Raw genomic sequence first — 12,500 nt, forward strand, 5'->3', positions numbered from 1 at the left:
TCTCTCTCCATCACACTCCCTCCCTCCTCTCTCTCTCTCCAACCTCTTTCTCTCTCTCTCTCCATCACACTCTCTCCCTCCTCTCTCTCTCTCTCTCCCTCTATCACACTCCCTCCCTCCTCTCTCTCTCTCCAACCTCTTTCTCTCTCTCTCCCTCCCTCTCTGTTGCCAACTGTGTCATTAGAGGGCTCTTCCTTCTTCACCCATTTCGGTAGACATTTTCTTTTTTCATCACTATCTTTTCACCCCCCTTCTCTCTCTCTCTCTCTCTCATTTTGTTCTCTCTCTCATTTTGTTCTCTCTCTCTCTCTCTCTCTCCGACTCTGATGGTTAATGCCTGAGGCTTTTAAATTTCAGCTCACTCTGAGCCAACCCAATCCTGCTTCTGCCCTTCCCCTCATGACGCCTCAAGACAAGCGTGTGTGCGCACACACATGCACACACACACATGAACACACACACACACACACACACTCTCTCTCTCTCTCACTCATCTCTCTCATATTCTCTCTATCTCTCTTCCATTCGGTCTTTCTTGCTGCTTTGTACAAATCTGAGAATTCAAGGATTGTGGCCAAGAATTCCAACGCTTTGTGGGTTTAACTAGCGTACTGATGTGAGCCTGTCAGCTACTGGCTTAATAAAGGAGTGTTATTTCTCAAATCTCTCTCTCTCTTTCTGCCATTCTCTCCCCATCCTTTCTCCTTTCATCCTTTCTTACTCCCTTCACCTGAGTCTTTCCCAGGAGCAGTGCTGGTAGCTGATGTCTGTGATAGTCTTTTTTCCTCAGACACCTTTCTCTTCTTCCTCCTACCTACTCTCTCTCTCTCTCTCTCTCTCTCTCTCTCTCTCCCCCCTCCCTCCTTCTGCATCTCCATCACAATGGTGAGGTGTGAGAGAGCTCTTCTGTTTCTCTCGCCCGTCCTTCCCTCCATCACTGTCGCTCGTTCCACATTTCCCCCCTTTCACTCACTCAAACTGCCTCCTAGTCCCGTCACACACACACACACACACACACACACACTCAAACTGCCTCCTAGTCCCGTCACACACACACACACACACACACTCAAACTGCCTCCTAGTCCCGTCACACACACACACACACACACACACACACTCAAACTGCCTCCTAGTCCCGTCACACACACACACACACACACACTCAAACTGCCTCCTAGTCCCGTCACACACACACACACACACACTCAAACTGCCTCCTAGTCCCGTCACACACACACACACACACACACACACACACACACACACACACTCAAACTGCCTCTTGTTCCCACAGTCAGCTCAGTTCGACGGAGTTCTATTGGCACAACAAAGGCACCTCAAGAATACAAATCACAACGGTTCCTTCCCTCATCCAAAAGGCAACCAAATAATGACTTCCCTGATCTGCTTACAAACCTTATATACACACTAAATCACACAGTAGATATCTGACTGCTTGGTTTAAATATGGAACACATCTAGCGTGAATGTTTTTGAATTTCCACACTCTCTCTCTGCTGTTATCTTGTCCTCCTGCTCTGAAGGCTACGAAGCCTGGACAGAGTCCAACCCTCACACACACACACACACACACACCTCACACACATGGCCAGGCTGCTGGTGATGTTACAGGATCCACGGCTCCCCCTCCAGCCCCCCACCCCCACCGGACTCCGCTGTCTGCTGATGGGAACCATGTGTGTCTGAACTTTAAGGCCCCTCTGAGGCCATTCTGTAGGCACTTAGGATAAGATACAAGAGCTCACCTCGTACCGTTCGGGACCCCAGTAAACGAATGTAAACGACCACAGCTTCCACACAGATGAGTCTCTTCAGAACCACACACATGCACCACAGACAACCATAGAGAAGCAAAGAGTGACTTTATAGCATATCCATTCCAATGAGATTCTTAGGTCTGGGTCTTAGGTCGTCAGACTATAGTTCCAGAGGAGACGAGACGAGCAAAAAAAAAAAAAAAAAAAACATCATTTCATCGGGCATATGCTGCTGATTATATTTTATAAACCTATAAAAATACATTTTAGGTGAGATTTTTGGAGTTGGCAGCAACTGAAGCTTTCAGTAAACCTCCTGCCAGGAAAGTTTGTATTGATTGTATTGACTGTACAGTTCCTCACAGCCTTGGGCCGTTAAAGCTGCTCTAACTAAAACACTGTGGCTGCACCGCTCAAAAGCTGAACCACCATATGATATCACTTTTGTCAAAAAGTTACTGCTTTTGTGGGGGTGTCAACTACAGGGAGGGAGGAGGGACAATCAGAGTGATGACAGAGAAGATGTAAGGAGCCTCAGTGGCTATGTGGATAGGCTTCCCTGCATATTGAGAGAACAGCTTCAAGTGCAAGTCATCATTTTCCAGTGAGCAACTCGTGGTCATTCTGATATGAGCGACAGTGCAGGTGGAGAAGTCAACACTGGTTCCAGCACAAGACAAGACCTAGCACTAGCTAACAGTACATTTAGCATTTAGCAATAGCGCTACCGCTGATGCTAGCAGTGGTGTTAGCACTGGAGTTAATGTTGGTGCTAGTAGGTGTGGTTAGTGCAGGAGTGGAGTTAACATCGATGGGCTAATGATTATGATGGTGGGCGGAGCCTGCACTCACCTGCCACAGAGTTGGGGCGGGGCATGAGGTAGAGGGGGATGGAGTGGTGGGAGTGTGAGGAGGCGTGGTCCAGGCTGCGCTCAGGAATCTTGTTGAGGCTGTAGGTGGAGGCGGCCATGTTCTCGTCCACGCGGTAGAGGAAGGAGTCGCCACCCATGCCCCCGCCCATCCCAGACGACTTCTGCGTCTGCCACAGCTTCAGGCTGCCGCGGCTACCGTCGCCATGCTTACCACCCCGTTCGGCGTTCTCTGAGTAGCTTGTGAGTGTGGCTGCACATAGGAGCAGATGGAAGTAGGAGAGAAAGAAAGGGAGAGAGAGAGAGAGAGAGAGAGAGAGAGAGAGAGAGAATGAGAGGGATGGAGGAGAGAGTTAGTGAAGAGTGGTGCACAGCAGAACACACATTTTAGTATTTCAAAAAGGCGGATGGAACAGAAAACAGAAAAGAAAAGAAAAAAAGCATGGAATGGAACAATGCAATTTGCAGCTTTTTGTACGACACCCAAAACTTCCCATATTGTCCATCCCACCTCCGACAGAGTTGTCCGGCACCGCTCTTACACTTTAGACAGGTTAGTTAGAAGACGCACACAGTCAATGGTGAAGTGACACACAGCAAGCTTCAGTGACAAGTCTGTTGGTGAGTTGGTGTTCATGTGTGTATTAGTGACTGAACTGGGTGTAATCCTGTAGTGGACTCCAGTGAGGGCTACCCATGAAGCTGCACTCAGCAAGCCTGTGCTCTGCGCTGGTGAGGACACTCATCCACTGCCTCATCTCTCTTTGGAGCAGTAGCAGCTTCTGAGGAGGAGGTGGCGAAGAAGTGTGTGTGTGTGTGTGTCTGTGTGTGTGTGTGTGTGTGTGTGTGTGTGTGTGTTACTCTGTTGCTGAGTAAGTGGAGAGGTGTGAGCGTGTGTGCCGCTGAGGGGGCGGAGTTGTGTGTTTGTGTGTGTGTGTGTCTGCTGTTGAGGAAGTGAAGAGGAAGTGTGTGTGTGTGTGTGTGTGTGTGTGTGTGTTTCGCTCAGGGGAAATGAGTCTGCCGTCTTGTTTTAGCACCTTTTAATAACCTGTGGAAATGACTCGAGCACAGGTGAGCTGTGACCCTTTATGAACTGAGACACAACTACACAACACCAGTACAAAACTACACACTAACAGGAATACACAACTACACACCAACACCAGTGCAAAACTACACACTAACAGGAATACACAACTACACGACACCAGTACAAAACTACACACTAACAGGAATACACAACTACACGACACCAGTACAAAACTACACACTAACAGGAATACACAACTACACACCACCAGTGCAAAACTACACACTAACAGGAATACACACCTACACAACACCAGTGCACAACTACACACTAAAAGCAATACTACAGACAAATATAACTACACAAACACACAGACATGCACTTATAGACATACGTTATCACACCCACAGAAACCCACAACATGGTACATTTAGACTCCCCCTGCCCCTTTGGAAAGCCAGTGATATTATACTGATATATTATATATATATTATACGCTTCACAGAGCTACAGAGCACAGAGTGTCTGAGAGATAAACAGTGAAACAGAGACATGTCCAAGAATGTGTGTGAATGTGCTGGCCACAGTAACAATATTAAGTTTGTACACTATCCAAACTGCACAGCATTATTAACATCTAATAATGTTGTCTGAATTCGATGCAAAACCTTTTCCCACCTTATCTTTGAAAGCAAATGTTGCAACATTGTAATTAGGTGTGCAGAAATGTGTTTTTCTCATTGTAATTAGGTGTGTAGAAATATGTTTTTCTCATTGTAATTAAGTGTGTAGAAATGTGTTTTTGTGCTGGATGTTGTGTTGCAGCATGAACGTGTTGTTAGTGTGTGTGTGTGTGTGAGCGCAGAAATGTGTGTATGTCATTGATGATGCAGCTGCCCTTAGTATATAACATGCGTACACATCTGCTCCCTGATGATGTCGCTGACCCAGCTCACGAGTGCGCATGTCAGTGTGTGTGTGTGTGTGTGTGTGTTGTTTACGATCCCCCTGCGCCCCCCACTAGTCCTGCAGTGGATTATTGATTAATTGGACACCTGCTTAGGTGTGTCCAGTATATAGGCAGCTACCCATGTCTTCCTCTCTGGCTCTATCTCTCTCACATTTGTTTGTTTCACACAAACACACACGCGCGCATCTTTACACACACACACACACACACACACACACACACACCCACACACACACACACCACTACCTCTGATATATTGGCAATATTGAATCCCCAAGACATTATTACTTTTTCCTTGTTTTTGTCTTGTTTGTCTATTTAATATTTTTTATTTATTTATTCATAGTCTAAACTTGTGTCAGCTTCCCTTTTCAATGTTGCGGTCTCACGAGCCAGTGTGTGTGTGTGTATCTCACCGATGATGCCGCTGTCCCTGCTCTCCAGGGTAGAGGTGGGGCTGGTGATGGAGCCGTAGGCACTGCAGTCTCTGTTCCCAGGGTGCACTGGGGGGCCAGGGGGCAGCGTGGAGCAGGGACTACCAGCAGGGGGCGACGCTGTGCTGCTGGCCAAACTGGAGCACGGACTGATCCTCTGGGTCACCAGGATACCCTGTGAATGTGTGTGTGTGTGTGTGTGTGTGTGTGTGTGTGTGTGTGTGTGTGTGTGTGTGTGTGTGTGTGTGTGTGTGTGTGTGTGTGTGTGATTTGACATGTGTGTTTGAGAGAGCAAGAGAGACATCAGAAACAGAACAGAGTCATTCTATTACATAAAAACAGTTATAAAAAAAAAACATAAATCCCTTTTCATGAAGTCAGTGTGTGTGTGTGAGTGTTTGTGTTTCTATGTGTTCTCAGTGATGATAACTCTGCAGGAAGTTTAAATCACCTTGAAAACTTATGAGGCACACACACACACAGACACACACACAGTTGAAAAGACACAGACACACACACACACACACACACACACACACACACACACACACACACACACACACAGACACGTGCACATATTTGTGTACACAACTGTGTCAACGCACACGCATACACACACACACACACACACACAGCTGAACACTGCCATATGTACATATATGTAACTATAACTATACACATCATATATTCACATAAACATACAAAACTATATAAAGTACCAGTGGAAGATTTAAACCCACACACATGCGTCATATTTTCCCTAACACCACACACACAGACACACACACACATACATTTCTAAAATTCTTTATGTGGTCAAATTCAAACACACACATATTCACAGACCCTTGGTAAAAAATAGTTTGCATTCCAATGATGAACAAGAACTTGGTACACACACACTCAAAAACACACACGCTTTCACACACAAACACACTTCCACAAGCAGCATTTCAGGACGAGAGTTTACTTTTGTGTAATATAGGTGTTTGGGTTTAAGCAGGGTAACAACTGCAGGTGTTCAGAGTGAGTGTGTAGTGTGTGTTTGTGGGGAGTGTGTGAAAGCTGAGTGTGTTTATCTGTGGTAGAGTGGAGTGTGTAGTGTGTGAAAGCTGAGTGTGTGTGTCTGTGGTAGAGTGGAGTGTGTAGTGTGTGAAAGCTCAGTGTGTGTGTCTGTGGTAGAGTGGAGTGTGTAGTGTGTGAAAGCTCAGTGTGTGTGTCTGTGGTAGAGTGGAGTGTGTTTGAGCCAGAATAGCAGATTCCCTTTCTGTGCTTCACTGACTTGGTGTAGAAAAACAGAAGGAGGTACACGTGTGGACTGCACCACACTGCTTACTCTATTCTTTCACAGAAGGGACAGAAGGAAAGTGCATCTACATGATCTCCCTCTCCCTCTCTCTCTTTCTCTCACACACACACTCATGCACACACAAATGTACACTTGCTAAAAACACACACACACAAATGTGAACTTGCTAACACACACACACACAAATGTACACTTGCTAACACACACACACACACACACACAAACACACACACACACCCACACTCACTCACACAAAAGTACACTTGCTAACACACACACACAGACACACATTTGATCTCTCTGATAAAAATCTGCTGACACAGCTTTCTCGCACTCCAAGTAAATAATCCCTTTTTTTACGAGTTTTGATGACTGAGGCAATTTTTTCCACACTGTGACTGGATATTACGTAATGTAATAAATTGTAATTCCTTTAATGCAGCATAAATAATGGCACTGTAAAGCCTTTAGCGATGGTCGATCTAAGCTGTGTGGTTAAGCAACAGAGAATGTGTATGTGTGAGTGTGTATGTGAATGAGTGTGTGTAATAGAGACAGTGTGTCTGCGTGTGTTTGCGTGTGTTTGTGTATGTATGTGTGTGTGCGTGCGTGAGTATGTGCGCACATGTGTCTGTGTAAGTGCGTGTGTGTGTGTATGTGTGCGCACATATGTGTGTGTGTTTGTGTGTGTGTATGTGTGTGTCCATGTGTATGAAAGTGAGTAAGATATGCGTGTAAGACTGAAAGAGTGTGTGTGCCTGAGAGTGTGCGTGTTGGAGGATATATCTGTGTATGCGTGTGAGTGTGTGTGTGTGTGTGTGTGTGTGTGTGTGTGTGTGTGTGTGTGTGTGTGCTACTTGTAGCTCAAGCGTGGTGGGGGAGGTTTAAGCATCTGTGCTGTCCCCCTCTGGTTCATCAACCCTGTGTGTCCCTGGCTCTTTAGCAGATCACTCAACCACAGACCAGGCTGCACTGCAGCATTCAATCATCTGGATCCAGTTCTGGCGGAATGAGACCAGAGGACCACAGGTTCTGGTCTGGATGTGGACTGGTACTGGACAAAGGTGCCCCCAGAACCAGAACGACCAGGGGGTCACTGAGTTCAGGGTGTGTGTGTGTGTGTGTGTGTGTGTGTGTGTGTGTGTGTGTATGGACCCTGACACTGACTGGGTATGAGAGTTGGTGCACTTTGCGGCTTTGGACTAAAATGATTGAGAACTGTGATAATCCTAAAGGACATGCACATACACACACACACACACACACAAATATGTACACTCACACAAACACACACAAACACACACCACACACACACACACACACACACAGGCTAGCAAGGATAGCCAAGTGGCTGTCTAGGTCATGGGGTAATGAAAGCTTGGCATCTTGGGATAGCAGCCAATACCCAAAGACATCAAACACACAGACACACACACACTCAGCTGGTCTTTGTAGATTTAGCTTCTTAGCAACACACACACACACACACACACACACACACACACACACACACACACACACACACACACACACACACACACACACACTGGCCTGTGTGGGAGCAGGAGGAATTGAGTGTGTTCTATAAAAGCCAGCTCTCTCTTTGTGGCTGGCCAGCCTGGCTGCCAGAGAGGCGGCACATAGCTCTGGCTAGGCCTAGTTACAGGGCACAGCAACCTACACAACAGCAGCTGTGTGTGTGTGTGTGTGTGTGTGTGTGTGTGTGTGTGTGTGTGTGTGTGAGTGTGTGTGTATGAGCATCAGAATAAGAAAACCTACAGAGTAACAGACCAGTTATGTGGTAAATTGTGTGTGTGTGCATGCGTGTGTGTGTTGCGGCAGTGGGTGTATTACAGTTAGGTATGTATGGGTCCTACAGAACAGAGAGACCCACAGAGGACCAGCTGTGTGTGTGTGTGTGTGTGTGTGTGTGTGTGTGTGTGTGTGTGTGTGTGTGTGTTGTCCAGATGCCAGCTGTGTGTAAGGGGGGAGGTTAAAGAGACTGTAAAAGAAAGAGAGCATGAAAAGGAGGAAAAGAAGAAAGATGACGTTACAGCCTGAGCACACCAGAAAAACCAGCAACACACCACTACACACTCACACACTTAAAACACATCAGTACACACTCACACACTTAAAACACATTCACATCACTACACACTCACACACTTAAAACACATTCACAAACCTATTCCTGTGTGAACAGGCATGCTGTGACATACAACACATTCAGGCACATCTCACCCCTCACCCAGACACACACACACACACACACACACACACACACACACACACACACACACTCCACATACACACAGCAAGGGTCACCTTCTTCCAGAAAGATTTGCCAAATGGGGTACAGTCAGTTACATGCAAAGTGTGTGGGTACATGTGTGTGTGTGTGTGCGTACATGTGTAAGTGTGTGTGTGGCTGTATGTGCGTGTGCGTCTGTATGTAAGTATATGTGTGTGTGTGTGTGTGTGTGTGTGTGTGTGTGTGTGTGTGTATGTGTGTGTGTATACATGTATCCGTGTGTGTGTGTATGTACCTGGCTGTCGTCTGGTTCATCCATACTGTACTGTGGACCCGGGGGGCCCTCACCGACCTTGTCTCCCAACAGGAAGCCGAGGCGCGTCATCAGGGTGTTGGCGGCCTCGTCCACCGAGGGAGGGGGGCCCAGCGCCTGATGATTCTCACCTGGGGGGCAGAGGGAGAGATGGCGGGAGGGAAAGAATGTGTTACTGATAAGTAACTTTAAACCAGCATTAAGGAGTTTTACTAGCAAGCTACCTACCTACAAAGTGTGGAAAAGCCTTGCAAACACCATCATACAGCCCAGCTGGCATTGATAAAAGCTTGCTAACATGCTTACTGGCATGTTTTGACGATATTGCTGGTGATGCCGTGCTGTGAAGGATTTTCTTACATATTTGGGGGGGGGGGGGGGGGGGGGGGGGGATCACGAAATACTGATACTGGGATTGGAAAATTCATTGAGGAAGACTTGATTAATTTATTTCCCACGGAACGGTACAAACAAGATTCTAAATGACTGCAGACATGACCTCTACTACTACGGCTATGGGCTGAGTGATCAGGACTAGGGCTAAAGCCATCTTACACCAAACACACTGCATGTACTTGATCAGTTAAAGGACACTGTAGCAATTTGAGGAAAAATATGTTCTTTGTTGCTTGCTTAGAAAGAATGATAGCCTTATAGCTAGGGTTGATACATTATAAGTTGAGGTAGCAGCAGTAGTATAGTAGATTTTCTAGTCTCTGTCTCTGTCTCTGTCTTGCTCTCTCACATACACATACACACACACACACACACACACACACACACACACACACACACACACACACACACACACTAATATCTAATATCAAACACACACAATTCACACAACCTTCCCACGAGACTCAATGCCAGTGCTGTAAACCCATTATCCCATCCACCCAATGACATGCCAGAGCAGGCTGCATAGTGGTGGTGTGTGCATCGATCATTCTTCAAAGGAAGAAGTGTGTGTGTGTGTGTGTGTGTGTGTGTGTGTGTGTGTGTGTGTGTGGTGTGTGTGTGTGTGTGCATATACTGTCTCCTGTGAAAAAAACATCACCAAAACAGAAAAAACCCTCACATAGAGGTGAGTCTTCAAAAGAGAGCTTAGATGGATAATCTCTCTCTCTCGCTCTCTCTCTTCCACTCTCACTCTCACTCTCACTCTCACTCTCTCTCTCTCTCTCTCTCTCTCTCTCTCTCTCTTCCACTCTCCTTCCTTTTGTCTTCCCTCTCCCTTCACTCTCCCAGTTGTATCTGTCACTCACTCTGTGTGTGCTGAAATGGATCAGGCCTTCACTGACACAAATCCATCCTAAGAGACCTAAGAGATCTCTCTCTCACAAAAATACACACAAACACCTCCTATCGTCTGGAGTTTGTTTTGCTAACATTCACACACACACATAGACACTCAGACACACAGACACACAGACAGACAAACATACACACACACACACACACACACACATACAGACACACAGAGACACACATACACACACGGACACACACACATTGACACAGATGGATGTCTCCACACTGTCAAAACAAGAGCTCTGATATTTCCGGGTGGTTGATCTCCAATCCTTTTTCCACTCTGATGGGTTTGCCTATGAGAACAGAGCTCCACTATACAACACGTGTTCATTCTGGGGAAAAAGCAGACAACTAAAGGAAAAATAAATATACTTAATATAATACAAGGATGAGAACAAGATGACTAAGTGTGTGTGTGTGAGTGTATGTGTCCTTGTCATGTGTTCTGTATATGTGTGTGTGTGTGTGTGTGTGTGTGTGTATGTGTGTGTGTGTGTGTGTGAATGTGTGCATGTGTCCCCTTTCTCATGGCTACATGTGTTTAGCATCCTGATGACCCACTGTCACATTCACATCTAACAGATGGGAGCCATTCTCTCTTTCCATACCAACAAAGGAGTGCGCAGAAGGAAGGATGCAACATCCAGCCAGTGTGCCAGCCCCCTTCACTGACAGACAGGTGATTTGACCAATACTGGGAAGGTGGCAGTGAGGAGACCACCAATGAGAGTAAAGCATTTGCAGTCCCATCTGCGTAGTCCATCAAAGCCATACACAGACTGGGGAACTGGAGCCAAATCACATGATTGGGTAAAAATAGACCATTATCAGTCAAACTTGCTCTCGCTCTCTCTCTCTCTCTCTCTCTCTCTCTCTCTCTCTCTCTCTCTCTCTAAATTGGCTAAACAGGCACAGACATGCAAACATACACCCACTGCCATGCACACTTAGAGGTATCTACACAGACACACACACACACATACATGGGCTCACACACAAACAGACAGAATCTCTCTCACACACACACCCTCTTTGAGACGGCTGATTAGTCACCTGGCTCTTCGGGGAAGAAGAAAGAGTGACTGCATCAGAGAGGAGACCCGACTCTCATTATCTGACAACTGATTGGGCACGGCACAGCAGGGGTCCACACGTGTGTGTGAGTGTGAGTGTGAGTTTTATGTTGTGTGCGTGTGTGTGTGTGTGTGTGTGTGTGTGTGTGTGTGCGAGTGTGATTTTTCTGCTTAGGTCACAGCCTATTAATACATGTGAATCAAGCTTTTTTTCCCTCTATTTTTAATCCATATTCATGTTGGTTGTGTGTGTGTGTGTGTGTGTGTGTGTGTGTGTGTGTGTGTGTGTGTGTGTGTGTGTGTGTGTGTGTGTGTGTGCGCGTGTGTGTTTAGTATTTTCCCTGCTGTAAAGTACACATTGAGCTCCTGCCTCAGTGCCCAATCACAGCAGCTCAGAGAAGGAATCTGCCACACACACATATTCACACACATACTGCCACACACACATATTTACACACATACTACCACACACATATTCACACACATACTGCCACACACACATATTTACACACATACTACCACACACATATTCACACACATACTGCCACACACACATATTTACACACATACTACCACACACATATTCACACACATACTGCCACACACACATATTTAAACACATACTACCACACACATATTCACACACATACTGCCACACACACATATTTACACACATACTACCACACACATATTCACACACATACTGCCACACACACATATTTAAACACATACTACCACACACATATTCACACACATATTCACACACATACTGCCACACACACATATTCACACACATACTGCCACACACACATATTTACACACATACTACCACACACATATTCACACACATACTGCCACACACACATATTCACACACATACTGCCACACACACATATTTACACACATACTGCCACACACATATTCACACACATATTCACACACATACTGCCACACACACACATATTTACACACATACTACCACACACATATTCACACACATATTCACACACATACTGCCACACACACATATTCACACACATACTGCCACACACACATATTTACACACATACTACCACACACATATTCACACACATACTGCCACACACACATATTCACACACATACTGCCACACACACATATTTACACACATACT

At 46.0% G+C, this 12,500-nt stretch overlaps 1 protein-coding gene across 5 annotated transcripts in view; it reads right to left on the minus strand.

Annotated features, from left to right (window-relative positions):
* tanc2a (tetratricopeptide repeat, ankyrin repeat and coiled-coil containing 2a) overlaps positions 1-12,500 on the minus strand; it is a 218,282-nt gene that overhangs the window by 27,431 nt on the left and 178,351 nt on the right. For 3 of the 5 annotated variants that reach the window (XM_031575257.2, XM_031575249.2, XM_031575265.2), the window contains 3 exons: positions 8,943-9,091; positions 5,067-5,259; positions 2,634-2,903 (listed from right to left, as the gene is read on the minus strand). In XM_031575257.2, coding sequence (XP_031431117.1) covers positions 2,634-2,903; positions 5,067-5,259; positions 8,943-9,091 — 612 coding nt within the window. The remainder of the gene's footprint in view (positions 1-2,633; positions 2,904-5,066; positions 5,260-8,942; positions 9,092-12,500) is intronic. The other 2 variants (XM_031575274.2, XM_031575268.2) reach the window with 1 other exon arrangement.

Source organism: Clupea harengus, chromosome 1, assembly GCF_900700415.2.
Source record: "Clupea harengus chromosome 1, Ch_v2.0.2, whole genome shotgun sequence".
NCBI classification, from domain to species: domain Eukaryota; kingdom Metazoa; phylum Chordata; class Actinopteri; order Clupeiformes; family Clupeidae; genus Clupea; species Clupea harengus.